We start from the raw sequence: 26,850 nt of genomic DNA, 5'->3' as shown, positions 1-26,850 counted from the left end.
CGAGTGTTACAACTACTAGAACCTTGGACATTTCCGATATGAATGTCCAAATGGGAACAATGGAGCACATTTTGCAGAGATCGAAGAAAAGGATGAAGTTCTTCTCATGGCATATGTGGAACTTCAAGGTACTAGAAGAGGAGATGTGTGGTTCATGGACTCTGGGTGTTCAAATCATATGTGTGGAGAAAGAGGTATGTTCTCAAGCTTGGACACTAGCTTCACACATAATGTCAAGCTTGGGAACAATCACAAACTGATGGTTGGTGGGAAAGGAGTGGTGAAAATAATGTTTAAGGGAATAAGCTATGTGGTCAACGATGTGTATTATATTTCGGAATTGAAGAAGAACCTGTTGAGTGTTGGACAACTTCAAGAAAGGGGTTTAGACGTGTTATTCAGAGGAGGAGATCGAAACACATGCAACATCTTTCATCCCTCAAGAGGAAAAATAGCAGAATTTGTTATGAGTGCTAATAATATGTTTATTCTGTTTGGTGAATCAAATGACAAAACAAAATAGGAGAAATGCCTGCAGGTTGATATCTCAGACAAGGCAGAGTTGTGGCACCATCGATATAGGCATCTCAGCTACAAGGGACTTCACACATTATGCAATAAAGAGATGGTTGTGGGTTTACCTGAAATTGGAGATGTGAAAACCACCTGTGAGGCGTATGTCAAAGGGAAACACCATCGTGTTCCATTTCCGAAGCAGAGCAAGCGGAGAGCCACTGAAAGATTGCAGCTTATCCACTCCGATCTCTATGGTCCGATCAATCCACCATCAAACACTCAAATAAGGTACTTGATAAGCTTTATTGACGATTTCTCGAGAAAGACATGGATATATTTTGTGCTAGAAAAATCAGAAGCATTTCATCAGTTCAAGACATTCAAAGCGTTTGTGGAGAAGCAACACTGGACTGTTTATCAAATGTCTAAGAACAGATAGAGGAGGAGAATACAACTCAAATGCGTTCAAGGAATTCTGTAGAGAGCATGGAATCAAAAGACAGCTGATCACCGCCTTCACGCCTCAGCAAAATGGCGTTGTTGAACGCAAAAATCGGACAATCATGAACATGGTGAGAGCAGCCTTATTAGAGAAGGAGGCATGGATGCTATGCAATGGCCAGATGTTATGCAATGGGTGAATCACGTTCTTAACAGATCTCCTACACTCATTGTAAAGGATATGACTCCAGAAGAGGCATGGAGTGGAAGAAAGCCATCAGTCGAACACTTTAGGGTTTTTGAATGTATAGCATATGTTCATATCCTTGATGTTAAAAGAAGCAAGCTCGATGACAAAAATGTGAAGTGTGTCCTGTTAGGTTTCTGCAGTGAATCCAAAGCCTTTAAGATGTTCGATCCAGTGGAGAAAAAGGTTCACATCAGCCGAGATGTGATATTTGAGGAAGATAAGAAGTGGAATTGGGAAGATGTTGGATATTCTGGTGAAGAAAGCATTGAACTTGAGTGGGAAAATGATCATGAAGATGTTGAGAATGCAGAGGAAGCGGAAGAAGCAGAAGAATACACTGATGATGTTCCTTCACCAAACAATCCACCAACTGGAGAAACAATAGCAACAACTGGCAAGGTGCGAAAACCACCAATCTAGTATGCATATTATATCACAAGAGAAGGGCTATCAAATACAGAGGAAGAAGCATACATGGCTAGAGTCGAGATTGAAACCCTAGCTTTCATGGTCATATCAGATCCGACCAGTTTTCAAGAAGCCGTAGGACATCAGAAATGGAAACAAGCGATGGATGTTGAGATACAATCCATCGAACAGAACCACACGTGGTCACTGACTGCACTTCCCGTTGGAGCCAAGGCTATTGGAGTTAAGTGGATTTACAAGACCAAATTAAATGAACTGGTAGATGTAGACAAGTTCAAAGCTTGACTGGTTGTAAAAGGGTATGCTCAAGAGTACGAAGTAGATTACACAGAGGTATTCGCACCGGTGGCTCGAATGGATACAGTGAGGATGATCATTGTTGTAGCAGCACAAAAAGGATGGGGAATCTATCAACTCGATGTCAAATCTGTTTTTCTACATGGTGAGCTGAAGGAAGATGTATTTGTAGAGCAACCACAAGGTTATGAAGTAGCAAGGAAGAAGGACATGGTTTATAAGCTACATAAGACTCTTTACGAACTAAAACAAGCGCCTAGAGCTTGGTTCAGTCGCATTGAGGCTTATATTGTCAAGGAAGGATTTGTAAGCAGCTCTAGTGAACAGACATTATTCATCAAACAAAAGGGAGGTAAAATCCTAATTGTAAGCATTTATGTCGATGATCTATTGTTCACTAGTAATGATGATGAGGAATTGTTGAATGAGTTTAAGCTCTCCATGAAGGATGAATTCGACATGACTGATTTGGGAAAGATGAGATATTTTCTTGGCATTGAAGTGATGCAGAAGGCTGTTGGCATCTTTATATGTCAAAGAAAATATGTTGCTGAGTTGATAAAGAGGTTTGGGATGCAAAATTACAACTCTGTTTGCAATCTGATAGTCCCTGAACAGAAGGTTGGCCGAGATGAAGCTGGTGTGAAGGTCGACTCAATATTATATAAGCAAATGGTGGGCAGTTTAATGTATCTCACAGCCACACAACCTAACTTGATGTTTGTGGTAAGTCTCATTAGTCGTTTTATGGCAAATCCTACTGAGTTGCACTTTGCTACTGCAAAAAGAATCATGAGGTACTTGAAAGGAACTCTGGAATTTGGGATATGGTATCAATGTGAAGGGAAGAGTGAACTCTTAGGCTATACCGACAGTGACTATGCGGGAGATGTGGATGACAGTAGGAGCACTTCAGGCTATGTTTTCTTAATGAGTGGAGGAGTTGTGGCATGGTCCTCAAGGAAGCAACCAATCGTCACTCTGTCAACTACTGAAGCAGAGTATGTAGCAGCAACTACATGTGCTTGTCAAGCCATTTGGATGAAAAGGATATTGAAAGAAACCGGGCATGAACAAGATGAAGAGATGATTCTGTTTTGCGACAACACATCCACTACCAAGTTGTCAAAAAATGCAGTCATGCACGGAAAGTCAAAGCACATAAGGGTTCGGTACCATTTTCTCAGAGAATTGACAAAGGAAGGTGTCGTTAAATTGATCTATTGAAGCACTGAGGAGCAGTTGGCCGACATAATGACAAAGCCTTTGAAGATGACATCATTTCAAAGGATCAGAGAATCGTTTGGGATGAGTGTTGTAAACTGAAACTCTTGATCGAGTTCAGTTCAAGGGAGGGAATGTTGAATAAGTTGTTTAGATTATTTCAATTTCTATTTATTATTTTCTTATTATTAGTGGAGTTAGTTGAGTAGTGTCATTTATTTTTGTTTTACAATTTTTCATATATTTCCTATAAAAGACCTTGGAACGTATGAATAATGCATTTGCCAAATCTTCAAAACTTAAAAGTATACACACCTCCCCAAACATGATACTAAGATTGAAACAAAAATCAATAATATCTCAGAAAATATGTGTAAGTACGAAATCCACCTACTTATATTTTATCTCTCACGTTTTCCGATTTTAGTAGTTTTTTTTTAATTATTATTAATAATTTGTTCAATTTCTTCTCTGGTGAATGTTTTTAATTTGTTTATATATATTTTTAAAATAATATAATTTTTTATGATGGCTGGGTTACAATAATGATGCATGATATCTATAATGCGTGATACAGTATCATTATATGTCACCTAGTAACATCATCGTAAATTTAACATATACTGTTTCAAACAAAATATCAAATTAATAATATTTAAAATAATATGAAGGGGTTTAAAAAGTTATTATAATACAATAAAAAAAACTATTAAACTTTTGTATATAAGTAGAGCGCGTATATAAGAAGTGGGTTTCAGGTGAAATTGGAAAGAAAAAAGAAAAACTAAAGACGTCAATTTTCACGGGGTTCACATCATGGCTTGGACACACGCTACAACACGTGAACGTTAGGAGCCGTTAGTGTGTCACTGAGCTGTCACACGTGCTTATATGTAACCATTTTCCCCCTGATATTATGTGTGCTTAATTAAATTATATTTTCATGAAAGCTTCCAAATGTTTTTATTTTTTAAATAAAAATATTTTGTTTTGCTTCTTTGTTGTAACATTTTTCTTTTTAGTTCTTATTATTACTTTCCAATGTATATTTTCGTTTTGATTCTTATATGTTGTTTGGGAAAATACTCAATAGAGACTTTAAGACAAGTAAATTACCTATGATAATAACTAAAACGAATTAAAACATATATCCGAATAATTAAAACAAAAAACAATTTTGAATGAAATAAATAAATTATAAAGGATAAAGGGGTGTTATTTCATCCAAATTCATTAACATGGTTAGTTAAAAATAGGACAATAGAGAATAATTTATAAAAATAGAAAAAAAAATTATAATGAGTAAGTTGAATAATGTTACATCTCATTTAATTAGTACGTCTAATTAGCATTTATCAGTAGGTCATTTAATAAAAAATACAATTATAATTATATAGTTAGCAAATAATATTGAAGAAAAACACACATACTAATATGACATATATACCGAAGAGAATATATACAAAACACATAGTAATAAATTTATATATATATATATATATATATATCGTGTTAATATTACGTTTCGATCCTCATCACCGGATCGACCGAAATAAAAGTCAACGTACCGACAACACAAGTTCATTTACGTTCAATCAAGGTCAACGAAGTTAATCCACGATTAGGAGCTAGGTAATGCTGCCCTAAACGCGATCCAACTCCTTAACCTGACCCAATAAGAAAAGTCCACAAAAAATAATATAAATAACACACATTCCAAGAATCAGGTACGTCATCAAATACAATGTTCTGAGAACCGAGTACCGAACGTTTTTGCTGACTTGAGCGTCAAAGTGTCTTTTGCAAGTATCCTCCGAGTCTGGATTACGAGAAGACCGAGAGACAAAGCTAGGAAGGAATGGAGCTGAAGGACAGACGACTGACCGATAGAAGGAGATAGAATAATCCTCTCAATACGAGAACAATATATATATATATATATATATATATATATATATATATATATATTTGTAAGGGTTATAAACATTTTCTGCTACCGGATGAACAATTGATTCTTCTTTCTTGATTGTGCTTTCATTTCTATTCTTTTCTTTTGTTTGAGCTTTGGTTCTTGATCAGAAGTGCACCTACAAAAGATTATCTGAAGTTTAAGTGAGTATTCAGTATTTAGATGTTGTTAATATAATAATAAGACATGCTTATTTATATAGTTCGTAATGGACTCTATCATTGATGGGCCATATTTATTGTGTATCATCATAAAAATGAAATTACCTGACTTATTGTGTATTCTCTTTTTATCTTGATGTATTTATACTAGCCGGTTGGACAACCTCCGATACCGGATGTTACCGGATCGTCCTATCCCAACCGGCACAATATATATATATATATATATATATATATATATATATATATATATTCCATCTCATATAAGATATTGGAAATATACATTGCAGGTTACATTATTGCATTATTAATAAGATGAATTTATCCCTCAACAAGCTCCAATAAACAACATCAATTGAAACAATATCAATAATATGGCAATTCTCAATCATTTGTATTGAACATGTTCTATCATATAAAAACACCAAGCACATAAGAAATATTACTGGTGAACATCAATCTCAATTTCATTCATATATAAGGGAGTTAGAAACATTTATTACCAAGTTAGATGCAACTTTCCTTCAACTTTTCACATCTCATTTATTTAATCAACTAACATGTTTAATATCATGATTTTTATTCTTTGATATCATCCCATGAATTCATACACACCCTCAAGGGATCACTATATATATATATATATATTAATGGTTTTTGCTTGACCAACCTCTTCCCACAACTAGGAATAAGTTTTCTCATTATGAGATATTACATCGCTTAAATGAGATACTTCCAAAAAACATAAATACGTTTTGTCTTTTCATAGTGTCCATCACTTAAGTTTGAATTTCTTCCAATAAGTTTAATGATTGAGCGAGTATATAATCGATTGAGTGTCGTGTTTGTATGATCCTAAATTTCCTAAACTCGTATACATAACCACCAACTTCATTACGTTGCTTGGGAGTTGTTTTAGTTTCTCTCACTTAAGTTTCACACTTAATCACTCAAGCATTCAATATGACTCGATGGTGAAGTAATTATTACACAATACTTAAATGTCACCTAAGCGGTGAATTGTGTTTGTGCGATACAAAACCTAAAAACCAATCTAATACATGCTAAAATATCATCAAAATCATCCACTATCTTGAAAATAACTCTAAATATATTATTATTATTGTTACGAAGTAGACTTTAAGCCTAACTCAACCCCATAAAACCGCCTCATAAGATTGAGGATTGCAACCACTTATATACAATGAAATGTCTTTATCTCTAGTCGATGTGGGATCTCCAACAATTATGATTTAGTATTTGTTTCATTTCCAAAATCATACTCAAAATTATACATACATCCATTATGATGTAATATAACAATCTAAACACCAAACACTTGGGCCATCTAAATAATCAACATATTGAATAAATGTAACTATTAACTCCCTTTATCTAGATATAAGATGCCTATAACCTTAAGTTTCATTGACATTTCCATACGCTCAATAAAAATGTAGGTACTTTTGGACAAATCAAACTTTCTATTAACAGCATTTTCTCTTAACTAGCTACCAAAGCAGAGAAGAAAAAAACCTATTTAATAGGAAATGATATATTTACTAAAAGTAAAGACTTCCTAGATTATTAAGTTCGTTGTCTTACTATACTTTAAGAATGTATTAGGATACTTGGTAAATTCTTTTATAAAATGTAAGGAGAATCAAGAGAAATGAGTCTTAGAAAGATAAATTTTTGAATGAAATAAAAAACAAATTTATTATCTATTTATATAATTTATATATATATATATATATATATATAAAATCAAGCCTTATAAATAATATGAGTAAAAGAGAGGGAAACTTTTACCTTTTAAAGTCTTTTCATTATAATGTTTACAATTTTTACAAAATATAAATATTTATAATTATTGATAAAAAAAAATAACAAATAAATGCAAAGCATTTTTTTAATCTTTTGAACATATCACAGTTTTCTACAAGTTAAAACTAATTTAAATATAATTTAAAAATAAAAATAAAGTTTTAAAAATATATAACATAACTTCGATAAATTAGGTTATGTGTAAAAAAATCATATTTTTTTTTTCATCTGAATTATTTAAGAGACTTTATCAAAACCACAATCCAAAGTCATATTACCTTTCAAATAGACCTAACTTCTTTTATGAATGTGGATATTTTGTCACCCTGATGAGATTACATTTACCTAACAACTTAATAAAAAGTAATTACATATACCTAAGAATTAAATAAATTAATATTTAAATTATATATATTTTTAATTTAAAATACTAATAAATATCATTATAAATTATTTTTTTGATTATATTTATTTTATTTTATAATGTAAAATACTAATAAATATTATTATATTAATTATAATGTATTTTCAAATGAATGTTTTTACTTTCTTCTATGTCAAATAATTTTTTTACTTCTTTCATATGTTCAAAACTACTATATCTTAAAAAGACATAATTTCATATGTTAAGTTCCTCTTATTAACAAGGAGAAAATTTGTAGGTTTTGTGTGAATTTTTGAGGGAACCCGTTTAGATTCATCAAAACAAATTATAAAGATTATTATTTTTGAATAAAAAAGCAATTAAAATAAGAAAAATAACTTTTTTATTAAAAATGAGTAGGTTCATTTGTAATAAAAATTGAATTGCTGATTAAATTATACATTTTAGATTAATAGTATCTTATAATGTTTTTCTAACTCAATTAATTGTATGTATATTATATTTAAATAAAAATATATATAATTTAATGTTAATAAATTTTAATATAAATATTTCATATTATTAATTAATTAATTAAAAATTATCTTAAATGTGAATTCTTAAATAATTTATTAAATTTAAATTGTGTTGTATTTTAAGATAAATTAATACTGTGAAACTAATTTATTCAATTGAAAGAAAATTAAAAAGAAACATAGAATTATATAAATAGTTAATTCAAAGTATAATTCTAAATATAAAATTAAAAAAGGTTAAAAAGCTACAATGCATTGCATTGGTTGCATAATAGCCATTGATTGCATAACAGCCAGTCACCGCAGCCGTCAGCGACAAAAGGGCACAACTGTCATTTGACACTCACAACTTCGCACCGACACACATGGTTTTCACGCAACGCGATTGTGGCGCGCTTGAAAAGCACCGTTTTTTAAAATTATTTAATTTTTAATGAAGAGATAAATTTATTTTCTTTAATCTAAAATAAATTAATAAATATAAAAATTAATCAAGTCGCTCAATCATTGTCATGAAATCTAGCATGAAGATTTGCTGACCTAATGCTTTGTTTAAAAACCATAATTGTCATAGTAAAATTATTAAAAACATCTAATATATATATATATATATGAATAATTTAAATTAAAAGTATACACATTTATTTTTGTCTAAATAAAAATAAAATATGTATGTAAAATAACATTCATGTTTTTTATATTACTAGTATAATATCCTATGTCTTGTATGGGTATTAAACTTACACTTTATAATCTATACATTTTTAAATTATTGTATTCTTTTCCTTTTTAAACTTTTTAAACTTTTTAAATTCTCACTTTTAAACTAAGGTAAACCATTTTGAACATCTATGTGTTCGCTTTATGAAAAGCAAGAGGAATCTATTCAACATCTATTTTTTGAATGTTCTAACGCATTGCATATTTGGAGTTGGGTTTGACAAATTTTTCTTATTTCTCATTTCTCTAATAAGGATGATCTACTTTCTTTTATTAAGAGTGATGATAGTCATTTGGTTAAATTGATTAAGCTTGCGGTGATAACCTTTTCTATATGGATGATATTACGTATGAGGAATTATGTTAGATTTCAGGATAAGATTGAGGTTTCTAAGGCTATTTCGATAATTAAAGATTTAACTTGTCTAGTGGGAAATTCGTCTAAAACTTCAATGAAGAATGATATGTTGGACTTCAACGTGATTAAGTTTTTTGGTATTAAGACTCGTAGTGGTAAAGTTCTTCGTCCTCTTCCTATTAGATGAGAATTTCCTTCACCAGGCTGGGTCAAAATTAATACTGATGGGGCTGCTAGGGGGTATCCTGGTCTTGCTACTTGTGGAGGTATTTTTCGTGGGAGTATGGGAGAATTTATTGGTGCTTTTTCAGCATTTATTGAAGTTCAAACTGCTTTGGTTGCTGAGTTTTATGGAGTTATACATGCTATGGAGGAAGCTCAAAAAATGGGACTTACTAATGTCTGGCTTGAATGTGATTCTGCCTTGGTTTGTGTTGTGTTTACTGCTAGAACTAATGTTCCGTGGATGCTTTAGAATCGATGGAATACTTGTCTTAATTTTTGTGGGACAATCAGGTTTAGGGTAACTCATATTTTTCGTGAAGGAAATGCGTGTGCTGATAAGTTGGCTAATTTAGGATTTATTCAGAGAGAATCATTTCATTGGTATAATAGACTCCCAGCTAGTCCTGTTCTTAGAATTCTTTATGAATAGCTATAATCTACCTATGTATATTTTTTATGTGATGGCAGATGATTGTTGTTACTTGAGGTGTCAGCTTAGATGAAATGTCAAGTTACATAGTGATGCCTAACACGAAAACTTTATAAAAAATAAAATAAAACCATTTTGACAAGTGTTTTATGGTGAAGCATTTCTCGTCATTAGTCTTTTTAATGAAATATTGAATGTATTAATTAGTTGAAATTGTTTGCACTAATTTAAACAATTAAAATTATTCTACATTTCTGTATTGTTCTCTATATTATCTATTTTAATATTTATAATATTTTTTTTACTGTTTATTATTACTCTGACGTTAGCCACACATCACAAAATATTTTTTCTTTGAATTTTTTTATTTACAGAAACAACTCATATACCTTCATATGTAAGATGAAATTGTGATGTCGGAGTCAAAGAGTGAGCAATGTGATTAATGTGACCAAACTAAATATTTAATAATAGACTTTTAACAACAAAGTCTCCTGACAGCATAACCCAGTACGGTACGTTTCCTTTAGATATTTGGGATAGTTTATTAGTGCATTTCCATAAATATTTTAATTTTAAAATTATGTAAGAATATTGGATTTTTTTTTTATTTCTCAATGGTATTATTCAACAAATTTTATTCATTTGCAACTCATTCTCTTATCTTATCAAAAACTGATGCAAGATTTATTTAGACAAGTGTTTTGATTATGAATTGCATAGTCATCTTTGATTGACAAAATCTACCATGACAAGTGAGGACTTAAATGATCAACTTTTTTTTTTTCTAAATTCTTTGCTTAGCTTCATAAGATAATTTGTAATATGCATAAATTTTGTAAACACCTAACCTTGATGTATTCTAAACATATCATATATCAGGTTTCTCTAGCATCTAACGATCTAACGACCAAAGCTCTTAGGTTTTTAAATTTACAAATTTAGTTCAACAAACATATAACTCACCCAACATGTTTGCATAATCTACAAAATTATGAAAGTGGTCCAAATGTCTCAAAAGAGTTTTTTTTTTGTATTATTTTCTTGTTTACAAACTATCATTTTCAACTTGAGTCACTTGGTCCTATTTAAGGTCTATCAAAACTCAGGTACTTATACATGCAATTCAGACAGTTCACATAAAATCATGAAATAGAAACTAATTTTAGAGACAAAAAATAATTAGTTGTTATGGTAACTAAATTAGATACCATTTTAGGGACTAAATAAATTTTTGGTTTCTAAATTAGTTTCTATTATTGTTAAATGGTTTCTAAATTGGTATCTAATTAGCAACTAAGATTTTTGCTACCAAATTTATAATCTAAATAATTGGTAGTTAAAACCTTGGTAGCTAATTAGATACAAATTTAGAAACTATTTCACAATAATAGAAACTAATTTAGAAACCATTTTTTTTAGTTTCTAAAATGATTTCTAATTTAATTACTATTGCAACTAATTATTTTGGTCTCTAAATATGAGTTTCTATTTGATGATTTTCTTGTAGTGTCAAATCAACCAAATTTCGCATCAAATCGTCAAAGATCAAATAAAATCATGTACAAATCAATGACACTACAATCTTTCCAATATATCTAATTCATTTTCAACAAGATTAGTAAATACACTAAAGATGCTCCAATGACATAAACACTCAACTATTTCATATCACTTATCAATTCAAAACACATTTACTTCACTTAAATGTTTAATTCCCGTAAGAAATTCCAACAAAGTGATCAATTCACTCTCACAATCAGATCTTATAACCTAAGTATCATAGAGTTTTAAGTCTAGCTTTCTTTACCTAATTCGATGATTAAATACCAAAAAGACGTAGAGATAACATAACATGTACCACAAAGTCATAATTAATTATCAGAACACATCACTATGATCTTAAACTAATAGAGACTAATCTTAGAGCCACAAACACCACATGCAAAACACAATTACCTAGGTAAACTCAAAATTGACTCAAAAAAAAAATAAACAAAATTGAACTTACTCTAAAAAATATAAGACAACTTTACTCTATTTATTGTCAAAATTTTAAAGATATCTCTAATCGTTAATTTGATGAAAAATAAGATTATAAATCTAGATAGAAAGCAAAGGAGAAAATAAAACACTTTTCTATAGATATGGTGGTTATATTCAATAATTGATTTTTTTTTATATTATTTTTTTTACTTTAATAATAAAATATTCTTATGCTATTATAACTATACAATTTATATTTTAAAACCATTTTCTATAGTGCAACATTTTACTTCATTTCTATTTAATATCTAATTAAAATTATATATTTTTATAGATAATTATAAACCTAAAATTAATAACTGTGTATTTATTTTAATATGTAATGCATTTTTTCCATTTGAAATCCAAATATATATTAATAGACCATCACCCTATAACATAAATATAATAAGTCTAATATCTTTCTTATAATTTTTTTTATAAATTAAAATGTTATTTTAACGAGTTCTACAAATACAAATGCCTTAAGATTGAAGAAATTTCTTTAGAGTATTTCAATACACGAGTCATAGTCACAGTCTCAAGTTTAATTTGCGAATCTTATAAAAAAAAATCCTCATCGAACCATGTTGAGGTGCTAAATTTAATACTTTGAATTTTAAAACTAAAAATCATGTACTACGATCTACTTAAATTAAAATAAGAGTTTATGATAAAATGTTTTCATTAGAGACACATACTTATATGAACAACTTTATTCAAATTTAAGAAATTCATATTTTTAGCTCCATATTAGAATCACATTTCTGTTGATTCTTTTAAGAAACTTTCCAATTCATTAAATAAAATAACACGTCTTTTATTTTCTACCATGGATTCCTATGCGAGTGAAACTATTTTTTTTATATCTATAAAGTTAGGAGTGAAGGTAAAATATTTTTTATTTAGCGAATTCTTACTATTTGTAATCAAAATGTACTAATAAATCTTATTTAAATGTTTTACGAATATTATAAATTCTCATAATAAATTAACGTATATGCATACAAATAATAAACACGATTTCTTAAATCATACTTCTTTTTCATATATTTTATCCATAGAGATTTATATTTCTATATATTTTATTTATTTTTAACACATCTTTTAAGCTATTTCTATTTTATATGTTTCTTCTTTCTCAATATATATAACGATTCAAACTGCTCTTCTTATTTGCCTTATTGGTTTGCACTCATATTTTTCTCCAAGCAAGCTCTTCCTTTCCTTGTCTCTCTGCCTCTCGATTTTCACGAAATTTAGACTCGGATGGTACCTGCAGAAGACACTCCGACGCTAAAGTCAGATTTAGTATTCGATACTCGTTATTCTGAGTATTGTATAATGACGTACTTGATTATTAAATTTTGTACCTATTTATATGATTGTGATAGACCTTTCTGATTGAGTCAGGTTAGAGAGCTAGATCAAGTTTAGAAGTGTATTTCCTAGGTCTTTATTGTTGATTAACCTTATTAATTATGCTTAAGCGTAATAGGCTTTATGGTGTCAGTCGACATAATAATCGATACCGAGTTATATATAGTCTCGATTCATGCAGACCCTATCAGCACAATATATAATGTTTTTCAATATAAATATAAATATAAATATGATTAACATCTCGTTTGATAATATTTATTGTATTTTGTATATATTAATATAAAACCCATTTCTATACGTAATCATAGTTTGATTTATTTATAATAATGTAATATAGAGTCATTAATAAAATGCTTAATATAAAATAATTTTTCTGTTTATTATCTACCTCAAATTTGAGTTATTTGCAATTACATTTCCTCGTTATTGTAAAAATCCAATGCAAATGGATTAACCATGCTTGTTCACAATTAGTACGTTTCAATTTTAAAGTAAAATAAAGTGTTACGTTATTTTTTTTTTCCTTTTTAATTCATGGTCACATTTTTATATTGTCAACAAAATAAGTCCTTTTAATTTTAAATCACCATTCTTTAAATTGATTGACCAGCAAAATAATAGACATAATCGAATATAAATCTTAAAAACATGAATGCATATATCATTTTATCTCAAATATGTTCAAACAATAATAAGATTTATTTATTTGTCATTATTAATAATGATTGTGTAATCTCTGTTTGATATTATTCAGAAAACGTATACTTATTCACGCTTATAATTTTTCATTACTTCTAAAAAAATTCGTTAGCATAAAGTTATTTTTTAAACTAAAATTTATGTATACACAATTTATAATATTATTAATTTTATTTTACTTTAATTTACAATTACAATTAATTATTTTTTAATTTAAAATATAGCTAACTGTTTTGATATTATAATACTATAAAATTATCTGCTATTACTTTTAAGATCAGATAAACCTATACCTCACTGATTTCCGACTATATTAACGCATAAATATAATACAAAAGATTGTATTAGTATTTTATTTGTATAAATACATAATATAAGAGATTAATCAATATATTAACGCATAAAAACATAGTATGCTGACACATTACGATACTGATAATCTAAAAATATTTTTATTTTAGTTGTATAGGTTTTTTTAAATAATTAACTGATATAAATCATAGTTAAATATTATAAAATGCAATAACAAAACATATTGAAGTATTAATTTATAACTAAATTTGTACATAATTTTTTATTTAATTTTAAAATACATCTGTTCAAATAAAAAAAATACAATTTGCTCCAACTCGGTATTATAAAAAACCATGTTCCATCTCAACTAAAATAACTTTGAAAAGAATTATAAACGTGAAACAATAATTGATTAACTTTATACAGTTAAAATGAAATCAATAGAAAAAAAAACTTACTCGAATTCTAATCTTCCAATTGATATAACATTAATTTCTAATTAATATAAATAAAGGAGATTCTTTTACTGTTTTATTCTTTGAGTAATATCTTTTTAAACTAAAATAACTAATAAAAAAAAACTACCTTCAAAATAAAAAAAAATATCTACAAAATTATAAAAATTATTTATATTTATTTTTAATTGGACAATTTTACCCATTAATAAATGAAAAATTATTTATTTATTTAATAAAATAAATAATTGAATATTTTTTTTTTTCAAAATAATTAAATAACTTCTTCTTTAAAAATAATAGTTATATAATTTTATAATACTACTTTTATAAAATTATATATGTATATATTAAATTGTATTATTTATATATATATATATATATATTATGCACTTATTCTTTCTCCATTCTGCCTTTTATATAAACCGAAAATGGTGTACATACTATAAATAAAGAAAGAATATTTTTGTCATTATGTAAAACTTAAAACAGAGAGATGAGATTGTAGTGCTAGTGAATATATTAGTTCTCTTTATACATACATACATCCATAATCTTTCCTAGTGTGGTGTGTTTGTAACCTTTCTTCACTTTTTCCAATTTTGTTTCTATATTCATGAGTGTGTTTTTCGTGGTGTGTTCATGGTTTCTCTTCCATGATTAGAGGGGCTCAAAAACGAAATGTAGTGCCTTCTATCTAGAAAAGCTCTTTTAACGTAGAACTTGCCATTATACAGTAAAAAGCTCGTTTGTGTTTCTTTGTGTCTTTCATCACACACAGTCCAAGCTTGGTGAAAAGGTCCAAAAGGGTCAAAGAAATAAAGAAAAAAGGAGCATCCTCGTGAAAGCACGGAAACATAAACGCTTGGAACTCAATAGTGACACCTGATAAAGTGCTGCATGTTGGTTTCAAGACAAGTGTCTCAGGAAAACCCCAAACCGATACTGTTATTTGGCTTCATCTTCCATTTTCAAAACAGTATGAAGAAGGGTTTCCTTTTGTCATTGATGCATAGCCTCAATGTATGTGGGTGGAAAGTTAATACTGTACAGTGTACAATTTTACTAATTCAGTGACTCATCTGAAGCATCATACAATATTTCAACTGGGTTTGGTTGAAAGTGGTTTGAATGTGGAGGCTGAAGAAGTTCTGCTTGGTGGAGCCATTGAAAAACTCCTCCATTGGTTTTCAATCCGTTAAAGTGGAAAGAAAAAGACAAAAGAAGCAGAAAAATGGGCAGTGTAAGGAGCGCAGATGCATTGATTATTGGTTTTGGGTGATAGGGTACATGTGCACCACTTGGTGGTTTCTCTCTTTGTTGTATGGTTGCTTGTCTGCCACGTTGCTTGGCTTTGAGGCACCAGTGTCACCTGGGGTGAGGCTAAGCCGTGAGGGAGTCACTGCACTTCACCCAGTTGTTCTTGTACCGGGCATTGTGACTGATGGGTTGGAGCTATGGGAAGGGAGATCATGTGCTGAAGGACTTTTTAGAAAGCGGTTGTGGGGTGATGGTCTTGCTCAAATCCTCAAAAGGTGTGATTGTGATTGAAGTTCATTAATTGGTCATACTGTATAAGACTCATGGTAGAGTGAGTGAGATTATTAATTGCATTGGTGTTGAAACTTGAAATGGCCAAGGATTTTAGCTTAGGACAAAACTTACAGGAAGTTTTATTGGACTTAGAGTTTCACCTTGATAATCTATATTAGCCTTAACCTTGAGTAGAAAATTTTATCATGTGAATTAGTGAAGTAAATTTTCAATTCTAATAGGAAGACAACACCAAAAAACCTATAGAACATTGTACATGTAAGTTTTGTCCTTTAATTGTAGTTGTGGGTGTGAATGGAGAATCCAATAATTCATTACTAGTCAATGACATGTTAATATAAGCACTTACTTTTTTTGTAGGCCTTTGTGCTGGTTAGAGCATCTCTCTTTGCATGATGATGGGTTGGACCCACCAGGCATTAAAGTCAGGGCAGTGCCAGGGGTTGTTGCTGCTGACAATTTTGCTTCTGGTTATCTTGTTTGGGCAGATTTGATTGAAAATTTGGCAAGAATTGGTTATGAAGGAAAGAATTTGTACATGTCTGCTTATGATTGGAGACTATCCTTTCAGAATACCGAGGTACAGTGACTATTTTTAAAAAAATTCAATACCTTCTAGTTATGGTATAATGCTTATTGAATTCAACTCCAAGCTGCTATTGTTCTGCTCTTGTTGCCTCAAATAATCCTTACGCAAGAACAAGATGTTTTTGTTTATTTACTTATAGCAAAACTATAGATGAAATCAACTATGAATTGCAATGACACTGTATTTGAAACTGTATACCAGGCTTTCATATTCATTGTTAGAAGGAAAAAACATTCCTTTGGTTTCCTTATGTGAATCTTATTCTCCCATCTCACCCCTTTTCTGATTGGAACCTTTTTCCCCTATGTATGCCTTCGAAATATTTCATTTCCATCTCTATATCCAAAATTTAAGTAGAAATTTTACATGGTAGGCATATTTGTTGAAGTTTCAGCTAATTTAGATTTAATTGGAGAAAGCAGATTCGAGACCAAAGTCTTAGTACATTGAAGAGTAATATTGAGCTTATGTTTGAAACAAATGGCTATAAGAAAGTGGTAGTGGTACCACAATCCATTGGGGCTATTTATTTCCTCCATTTCCTAAAATGGGTTGAGGCACCTCCTCCCATGGGAGGTGGTGGTGGTCCAGGTTGGTGCGACAAGTACATCAAATCAATCTTGAATATTAGCCCTGCATTTCTTGGTGTTCCTAGGGCATTTAGTAATATACTTTCAACAGAAGGCAGTTTTGGATTTGTCAGGTCAGTATTTGCAACAAAATCCTTTATTTCAATTTGGCATCTTATTATGAAATTATGAAGTTTGAAGGTATGATTTGAAATTGTAGAAACCAGTGTCATTGCAATTCATAGTTGATTAGTGGATTTGAATGCTGTATGTCTCTAATAATCTGAGGATTTAAAATGAAAATTTCAGCGAAATATTGAAGGTATCATTAATGTTAAGTTTGAAACAGAACTTTAAAAGGAAAATGAAAGCAAATACAGACAGGACAGTGAATAAGTTGCAACTGACTCACATTGTAAAGAAGAGAAAAAAGTTGGACCCTACAAAATCTATGCAAGTAATTTGCATAGTAAAAAGAAAATGATTGGAACATGCAAGTCTTTTCACTGACCGAAGTAATTGTTCCCTAAACAAAACTGGGATTGTAATTGTCAATATGTCAAAATCTGTTTACCTGAATTAATGGTCAATTGAACATTTTTGTGTGATATGATAGGTGACTATATGTATCATCAGCACCATAATCATATCCATAATAGTTATACACATTTAGTAGATGATGGAATCACTCAATTTTCGCAGAGCTGTGGCTTTTGGCATTACAAATTTTGATTACCTTGGTCGTCACACTCTTGAGCTCATCATGAAGGTGTTTAGAACGTGGGATTCAACCGTTTCATTGATGCCAAAAGGTGGTAAAACTATCTGGGGTGACTTGAATTGGTGTCCTGAAGAATGGAATAACTATGATCAGGTAATGAAGGGATATATATGTCCCTGTGCAAATTTCTTTTGTTCTTGAAAATATGTTTGTTGCATAAATGTACAATACTGGATATTTTATAAGCCATTCCTATCATTGATGGAATAATAAGTAAAACCTTTATTCTTCCTTAATGCAAATTATTTCAGTTTCCATGTGGATTATCCCTTTTATACTCTCATCAGTGTAATTATGATAGGAATGTGTATATATATTAGAACAACAATGATTCATGTGTCTTCTCATCAGCAGGAAATTTCACGGGGTGGTAATTCTGCCACCTTCAACTTATCTCGCAAGGCTGTGTGGACTGATAATGATGATATCAGCAGAAAAAGCATTCCAGAAGTGACTAAAAACAGGGCTTATATTGCAAGAACAGCTTTTGATCTACCTAACTTTGTGGCTCCAACAATGATGAAGCGTGGTGAGGCTCACTTCTCTTATGGGATAGCAGAGAACTTGGAGGATCCAAAATATGCTCATTACAAATACTGGTCTAATTCGCTTGAGACCAAGTAAGTATGCAGATTCATGCAAAAATTTTCCTAGGTTTTCCTTAAAAGATTCAGTGACATTATTTTATTCTTGACATAACTTTAGTATTCAGAAGTTCCTTTTCTTAGTTTAGTTTTACTTTCACTCATCTGTCATGGTTATAGAATTGTTGGTACTCAAATTACGCCTCAGCTTTAGATGCTCAGTAGGAGCAATTTTTGCTTCTTTTTGTAATGAATTGAAGTATCACACCTTGCAAGCTCTAAGATATTGACACTACTTTTGATCATTAATTCTCATTTGATTAGTCAGTTTTAAGAAAATTAACATGAATTTATGATTCAGACTACCTAATGCTCCGGATATGGAAATATACTGTCTATATGGTGTTGGAATTCCTCATGAAAAATTGGTCCCTTCTGACAAGTCCAAAAGTATTCCTTTCCAATTTGATGGTCCAGAAGATGGAAAAGAAGAAAGTTGGTCACAGAATGGTGTTTATTCTGTGGATGGTGATGAGAGTGTGTCCATTGTAAGCTCAGGATTCATGTGTGTCAAAGGATGGCGTGGAAGAACACGGTTCAACCCATCTGGCTTGGCTACCTATGCAAGAGAGTATCTGGTCAAACAAAGAGGTAGTCTTATTGATAGGAGTAGAGTTCTCTCAGGGAAAAGTTCCAACATTGTGGGAAATGTTGCCTTAATTGAAGATGTTTTACTAGTAGCTGGTGGGGCTACAGGAGTAGATATTGGAGGTGATAGGATATTTTCTGATATAATGAGGATGTCTGAGAGGATAAATCTCAGACTATGACTATGTTTAATGATTGAATCTTCTTGCATGGTAAGAGAAGTTGAAGAAAATGCAAGATTAATGTAGAAATAGAGAGATCACTAACAAAACAGGTATACAGGTGGAATCTGATGACAACTTGTAAGTAACCATCTTCCATCAAGAGAACTATTGTGGAGGTTTCATGGTATATGATGCAATGACAGGTTAGAAAAATCAAATAATGTCAACAATATGTGAATGCCAACAAACATGTTCACTCCCTATTGAAACAATTAACTTCCTCATTATATCACATCCTATTATTGTTATTTCATTTGAATGGTTAACAGAAATTATGCAGATATGTACATTATGTTTAAAGCCTGATTAAATAAATAAAAATTAGGAAAAAATGCATTATGTAAATCATTCTAAATTTGCTCTCAATCACTTTAACAAGAAGTCTGCATTTAGCTACCAGTCAAAAAAGATGTAGATGAATTGAAGTTTTTCTTTGTGGAGGAGTGATGCTTTACATCACAAAATCTGAACCAAAGAACAGTTTATTATTAATAATTTGTTGGCTAATTTTAACCAGGGTTGGTATAATAATATAAACACTCATAATCCAATCAATTTCATAGTTATATAATTATATTCAAATATTCGATCTGATGGTCCATTTATTTCAAAAAAAATATATTAGATGAGTTAAGTAAGATACTTATTTTCTTTAGTATTTGGATTAAAGATTAGATTTGAGAGAATGAAACTCGAAGGAAACGGAAAAAAAAAAAAGTGAAAATGAAGGCTATTTGAATGAAAGAAAAAAGTGTAGAGAATCAACCGAGGGTGCACACCCCAGAAAGCCAAAGAGTATGTCAAAGGCCTTGACGAAAGCCCAGCTATTAGGATACAACTGGGCCGGAGCAGCATTAATCTCCGTCAATAGTTCCCTCTCGAACCTGGAGAAGGGCAGGCGCACGCCGATGCTCTTGAATATCACTTGATAGAAGTAAAAGAAGGGGACCCCGTCGTTGGCTTGCTCGTCCCCGCACATCGACTCCCCCAAGGTGCAAGGGAGTACGACAATATCGTCATCATGCCTCCTAGCGAAGGCACGATGATCGTAGGAACACGAATCCCCTTGTGGGTTTCAAACGCTTGGGACAAGATCACGCGTTGACGCCCACGCCCATGGAGAGGCCTGTCTAACAGCGCCGTATCGTCCATGGGGTGTCTCAAACACCGAGGTGATCTGTCCCTTGGTTCTTGGTGCCTGGCGCCCACGCCTAAGGAGAGGCCTGCTACAGCAGCGCCGTATCGCCTTCAGGGTGTCTAGAAACGCCAAACACTGGGAAGGCTCGAAGCCCCCCGGGGGGACGTTCCCTCCATGGTCTTTCCTTCCCATGGGTATCGGGAAACAACCCTGCCAGTGGTTCACTCAGCATTTGGCGATCACGTCTCCCTCCACAGTCTTTCCTACCTGCGGGTATCGGGGAGGCGACGCCGCTGGTGACCAGCTTTGACTTTCTTCGATTTTGTCTCCCTCCACAGTCTTTCCTACCTGTGGCTATCGGGGAGACGACGCCGCTGATAACTTATACTGGCGACGCCCTCGGCGTCTCATGCTGGCAACGCCCTCAGCGTCTTATACTGGTGACGCCTTCGGCGTCACATGCTGGCGGCGCCATCGGTTTCTTACACTGGCGACGCCTGGTGCGATCGACCTGTTGACTTCGACCTTGGTGTCGGCTTTGACTTCGATTTTGGTCAACGCCTGGGGATAGCAGAGAGCTTAGGGTTTCGCCCGCGCCATCCACGTGGCCTCTCCCGTATGGCTGATGGGACGTTCCCTCACTTGACTTGATCCTGATATTTTCTAAGCTTCTAACAAGATGCTCCCATTCTCGACGGCGCATCGTACCCTTGGGCATTCTGTCGATGTGACGTTCTCTGAAAATCGACCAGAGGCGCCGGGATCATCCTCCCATCGTTTGACACGTGGCTTGATCGCACGGTGCTCCCATTTTCGTCGCTTGGCGCTCTAACCGTAATATTTAGATCTTCAGGAACCCCTACCTGCGTTTATCATCCCTGTGTTTCGCACCCTCCTTGCACCGCTGCGGAGAGAGTTTCTTCTGTATTCCTTCTAGTTGGCGCTTTACCTCCCGTATTCCTAACGCGTCGCTCTTCTTTGAACTCCCAGCTCTTTGCTCACCCCTTGTAGCGACATGTCTTCGCATGTTCCTCCCCCTAGGGTTAGCCCCAAGGACCTGTATGCATGGGCCTCGCGTGAGCTCCTTGACGAGTGCTCCTGCTTGCTTTCTACCAGGGCCATAAGGGAACGCAAAGGGGATTCGTGTTCCTACGATCATCGTGCCTTCGCTAGGAGGCATGATGACGACATTGCCGTACTCCCTTGCACCTTGGGGGAGTTGGTGTGCGGGGACGAGCGAGCCAACGACGGGGTCCCCTTCTTTTACTTCTATCAAGTGGTATTCAAGAGCATCGGCGTGCGCCTTCCCTTCTCCAGGTTCGAGAGGGAACTATTGACGGAGATTAATGCTGCTCCGGCCCAGTTGTATCCTAATAGCTGGACTTTCGTCAATGCCTTTGACATACTCTTTGGCTTTCTGGGGTGTGCACCCTCGGTTGATATCTTTCTTCACTTCTTTGAGGTGAATAGGCAAAGGAACAACCTCTGGGTGACCTTCAGTAACGTTCCTGGCAGGGTTCTCCTGACCCCCTTCCAAAACTCCTTCACTGGGTGGAAGGGTAGGTTTTTCAAAGTCTGTTGCTCTGATCTCGTGCCTTCCGCCCTAGATGGTTTTCCACTGTACTGGGTGAGGGAGACGAGAGCCCTAAAGTCCAAACCCTTCAAGAAACTAACCCCGAACGACCAGGTGGTTTGCCGGATCCTGGCTGAGGCGGGGGATTTTGACTTTGCCACTTTGATCAGTTTGGAGTTCAACGCCGGAACCCTAGAGAAGTATATATGTACGAGTGACTGCCTTAGAAACTTCCGCTTTTGATGCTTTCTAAATCTTTGCGTGTTTTGCCTCGTGGTGTCTTTACCATGTTCATTTCCCTTGGTGCAGGTTCGAAGATAAACCAGCAGCGGAGGTCACAGCTTACCCGGGCACTGAGGGCCGAGAGCGGAGCTTCGTCCTCCTCCCATCCCAACTCCGGAGGCCACTGAAAAGTGGTCATGTTTGTACTTTTTGTTTGAGCATAGGGCATGTACTTGTTCGCCTCATTGACCTTTATCTCGAACTTTATTTGTAATATTAACTCTTTGGCGTCATGTTTTTCGCTTTCTGCAACGCCGCTTCATTTTTGCACACCTTCGCCTGCATTCGCTTCTTTTAACATACTGTCCACGCTCCCCCGTTATGTTTACTAGGTGACATCCTACCTAGGCGACACTTCCTTTTGGCGACGCTTATCGCCCATTTCGAATCTGTCTTTCATCTTTTTAGCCTTTGGCCTTGCGCTTCGAGTGGAAAGAAAATGAAAACCGAGGCAAATCTTTTCTTGAACTTCTCTTTCTTTTATTTGGGTGACCTCGTTAAAAAACCCCCGAGAGGGAAAAAGAGTGTCCCCTATAATAAAATTGCTACATGGCTGTTTACATAAGTCAACTAAAATAAAACTTCAAGTTGGCTGCATTCCAACTGCGCGGAATGGGACCCCCTTCCAAAGTCTCTAGGTTGTACGAACCATTGCCCTTAGCCTCGGTAACTCTAAAGGGTGCGGTCCACTTGGGAGACAGCTTATTCTCTAGCTCATAGGGGTGAGCATTCCTCATAACTAGGTCGCCAATCTGAAACTGCCGTGGCTTCACCTTAGAGCTATATTGTCGCTCTACTCTTCTCTTTACTGCTTCGGCCTTTATTTTGGCTTCCTCCCTGGCTTCGTCTAGTAGGTCCAAGTTCACCCGCCTTTCTTCGTTGGATTCCTCAGCCACGAAATTTTGGAAGCGTGGCAAGCTTTCGTGTATCTCGACCGGGATCATCGCATCTGACCCATACACTAAGCTGAAAGGCGTCTCCATGGTGGAAGATTGGGGCGTGGTGTGGTATGCCCATACGATCCTTGGCACTTCCTCCGCCCACGCTCCTTTGGCCTTTTCTAGCCTTCTCTTTAGCCCTATCAACAAAACTCTATTCGTTGACTCTACCTGCCCGTTAGTCTGGGGGTGTTCGACTGATGCCAACACTTGCTTGATGCCTACCTCTGCACACAGGTTTCTCAACTGTTGGCTGGCGAACGGGGTTCCATTGTCGGATACTAGCCGCCTAGGCACGCCAAAGCGGCACACAATGTTCTTCCAAACAAAGTGTTGCACCTTGTGCGCAGTAATCTGGGCCACGGGCTCCGCCTCTATCCATTTGGAGGGCCCTCCTCCATTAGTGTGTCTGCCTCGGGCGTCGCCCCCACGGGTGTGGCCTCATCAGGCGTTGACCCAGCGGGCGTCGCCTCAATCATCGTTGTGTCTGCACTTGGCGGACGTTCAAACACCATGAACACGCCCCTCTTCGTTTTCAGGCTATTCTCATAACATTTCCGCGCTTCCTCCTGGTCCGACTTGATGACTATTACCTCACCGCTGAATGGATAGAGGCGGAGCCCGTGGCCCAGATTACTGCGAAGAGAACGAAGAAGAACGGAGGAGCGAAAGGATGCAGAAACGCAAAAACATAAACATTCTCAGGCAGTTCAATACACAGCGATGCAATGCGACGAAGAAGAAGAGTCATGGAGATGGAAAAATCATACCTTTTAATGTCGAAGTGTGGAAGGAATGGAAGCGCGAAGGAAAGAGCAGAGATCGCAGAGAAAGAGCTCGAAGGGGATGAACAGTGCGGAAATGCAGAGAGAATGGATGAAATAGTGGTTTTGAGCGCGGGGTTTTGGATAACTTAAACATTACATTTGCAACCCAAGAGGCGCTAATTGGGGACCGTGTGATTGAGCCGCGTGTCAAAGGATTAGGCGCTCAAGGGGAGCGCAAGGGACTTTTGAGGCTGACCGTGTGATGAGCCACGTGGCACGTGATTAAGCGTGGCCCCAAAAGGTGTTACCTTCCCCGCTTCAGAGGATGTCCAATCAACCATTAAGGGCACCCCAATGGTTCAGAGAATGTCACGTCAATAGTTCGAGAAGTGTCACGTCAGCAAAGAATGACACATCACCAGGGTGACACGTGGATGGCGTGGGCGAGACCTTAGTCTTTGCGCTGAAGACAAGTCTTCAGCTTAAGACTGGGGGGCTTGTGTATCGTCCCGTATCCGGGCGTTGACAAAGTCAAGGTCAAAGTCAACGTCGGGGTCAAAGTCAACATGAGGCGTCGCCTAGGTGAGGAGACGCCAAGCGCAAGCATCGCCGAGGCGGGGCGTCACCGAGAGGAAGCGTCGCCAAGGTAAGGCGTCGCCTAGGTGAAGGCATCGCTAAGTCAAGGCGTCGCCTAGCTAGGGCGTCGCCAAGGTCAAATGTCACAAAAGCAAGGCAATCACAGTGTTGCTCCCCGATACCCATGGGTAGGAAAGACCATGGAGGGAGTGACGTCGTGGGAAGGCCTCAAACCCCGATAACCCGGGGTAGCAATAAAGGGAAGAGAAAGGTGGCTTTAAGGCCATAGTAATAGCGCCAGTGTAGAGCAATCTGACTCGTGAAGTGCCCATGCCGCCCCAGAGACGCCCTTGGGATAGTTACGACTCATGGGAAGGGTCACGCCCGGGGGCAGCCAGGTGCAGGGTACGAGAGGAAGGTAGATACGCTCTCAAAGTCAGTGACTAGAGGTTTGGGGGCATGAGTTGGCACCCAAAAAGTCACCCCTTGCGCAGATGCACTCCTAGGTATGAGGACTCACACGAGGAAATGCCCCCAGATGGGGTCACGGCGCTGTGAGACCCTCCACGTGTACAGCAGCCAAGTCAAAATAGAAACGTCATTTTGTCAGGTACAAGGTAATTAAAGTTATTTAACACAGTTTACGTTTCGAGCATTTAAGGTACTATAAATGCTCCCAAGCGGTTTGAACGTCTTAAATGCGCAGGACGTTTTATAATTAAATGCGCTTTAAGGTGCTTTGAATGTGGGAGTAGTTTAAATAGCGCCTTGAATGTTGGAAACGGGGTTCGAACTTTTGGCAGACTTTCCCAGAGTACACTCTAGTTGCTTGCTCAGGTCTTGAGACTAGGCATAAGGGACTAGGGAGAGAGAGTTTGTTTGCCAGAGGGAGAAAAGAGACACAATACACAGTTTCATTAGACCACCTTTAGAGTGCCAGTCACGGTGCTCCGATACGGAGGTGTAGAGTTTTGGTGTTTCTTGCTAGCTGACTTGAGCGTTGGAGTGCAAACGGCCGCTAGGGCGCCCTTTTGTCCTTCTTTGCAGGAATCCACAGGTAACCAGTGGGAAGGAGTCCCTAGCTGACGGGTGAGGTTGCGCATAAAGACGTCCCAGGTCAACCGGCCGGAACAAAAAATAAAAAATAGCATGTAAAAAGAAATGATGTATTGATTAAACAACCTCTTTTTGTTCTTCTCCGGTTTGAGTCTCTCTTTTTCTTCAAGTTTTTTCACTTCTTCCATTGGTAGTATTGGGATCGAAGAGTGTGATGATGTTCAAAAGGTTAGGATTAACTTGATGATAGATACAAAAGAATAATGGTTTTACCAAAAAATATAGTTGTTTGAAATGGAGTGAAGATGATGATTGAAAATGGAGGTTATTTTATCTGATATGTGAGATTTGGTGTGGAAATGTGTGAGAGTATGCTCTCTCTCTCTTCATTGTTGTCCTAAAATAAAGAATTAAGGAAATAGTGGAAGTCAACATATAAAAAATGTACATTAATATTAATTTAAAAATTAAAAAATAATATTTTTTTTGAGTAATTTATATGAAATGACAAAATACTTCATTGTACTAATAAAATGAGATATATTAAATAAGGATCAAATCAGAAAAAAAATGTGTATACCAAAAAGCAGTTATAATGGAGAATCCTTTATATAAAGAAGACTAGCGGGAACACAGGCACGTGCCCGTGTAACCGCATTTTTTATTTTTTTAGTATTTTTTTTATTTTTTAAAAATAATTTCTCTTAATAACATTAAAATGAGAAATTAAAGAGTATAAAGTTAAAAAGTAGTAGTGTGAGAAGTATGGTAAAAAAAGAATGTGTTATGTGGAGTGGAGAGAGAAAGTGAGAAGTAGGTACCTATATAGGAGAGAGAAAGTGGGAAGTAGGTACCTATATAGGAGAGAGAAAGTGGGAAGTAGTATACGTGGGTTATGTGTGGTGGAGAATCATAAAATGTGTTTCTTAATTCAATTTTAATAAAAAAGAATATCAGCCAAATCTCTA

At 34.8% G+C, this 26,850-nt stretch overlaps 1 protein-coding gene across 2 annotated transcripts; it reads left to right on the top strand.

Annotated features, from left to right (window-relative positions):
* The first annotated feature begins 15,333 nt into the window (after positions 1 to 15,333).
* On the top strand, positions 15,334 to 19,878 carry LOC137810082 (putative phospholipid:diacylglycerol acyltransferase 2). Of its 2 annotated transcripts, XM_068611209.2 has the most exons (6): positions 15,524 to 16,138; positions 16,518 to 16,737; positions 17,169 to 17,449; positions 18,018 to 18,189; positions 18,451 to 18,716; positions 19,042 to 19,878. In XM_068611209.2, the coding sequence occupies exons 1-6, from the start codon at positions 15,735 to 15,737 to the stop codon at positions 19,508 to 19,510; spliced, it is 1,812 nt and encodes a 603-aa protein (XP_068467310.2). In that variant the 5' UTR covers positions 15,524 to 15,734; the 3' UTR covers positions 19,511 to 19,878. The 2 variants fall into 2 exon arrangements, with proteins under 2 accessions (XP_090153021.1, XP_068467310.2); XM_090296895.1 differs by lacking the exon at positions 17,169 to 17,449 and having other exon boundaries at positions 15,334 to 16,138; positions 19,042 to 19,723.
* The last annotated feature ends 6,972 nt before the right edge of the window (positions 19,879 to 26,850 follow it).

The sequence above is a fragment of the Phaseolus vulgaris genome, chromosome 11 (assembly GCF_051622355.1).
Source record: "Phaseolus vulgaris cultivar YP4 chromosome 11, ASM5162235v1, whole genome shotgun sequence".
In the NCBI taxonomy this organism is placed as follows: domain Eukaryota; kingdom Viridiplantae; phylum Streptophyta; class Magnoliopsida; order Fabales; family Fabaceae; genus Phaseolus; species Phaseolus vulgaris.
The sequence above is the reverse complement of the archived record's forward strand: the minus strand, read 5'-3'. Positions and strand labels throughout refer to the sequence as shown.

Excerpts from the sequence above, each read along its gene's own strand:
- LOC137810082 (XM_068611209.2), top strand. The coding sequence starts at position 15,735 with ATGTGGAGGCTGAAGAAGTTCTGCTTGGTGGAGCCATTGAAAAACTCC. Across the intron at positions 16,738-17,168 it reads TATCCTTTCAGAATACCGAG|ATTCGAGACCAAAGTCTTAG; the intron begins GTACAGTGACTA and ends TGGAGAAAGCAG. Across the intron at positions 17,450-18,017 it reads GGCAGTTTTGGATTTGTCAG|AGCTGTGGCTTTTGGCATTA; the intron begins GTCAGTATTTGC and ends CAATTTTCGCAG.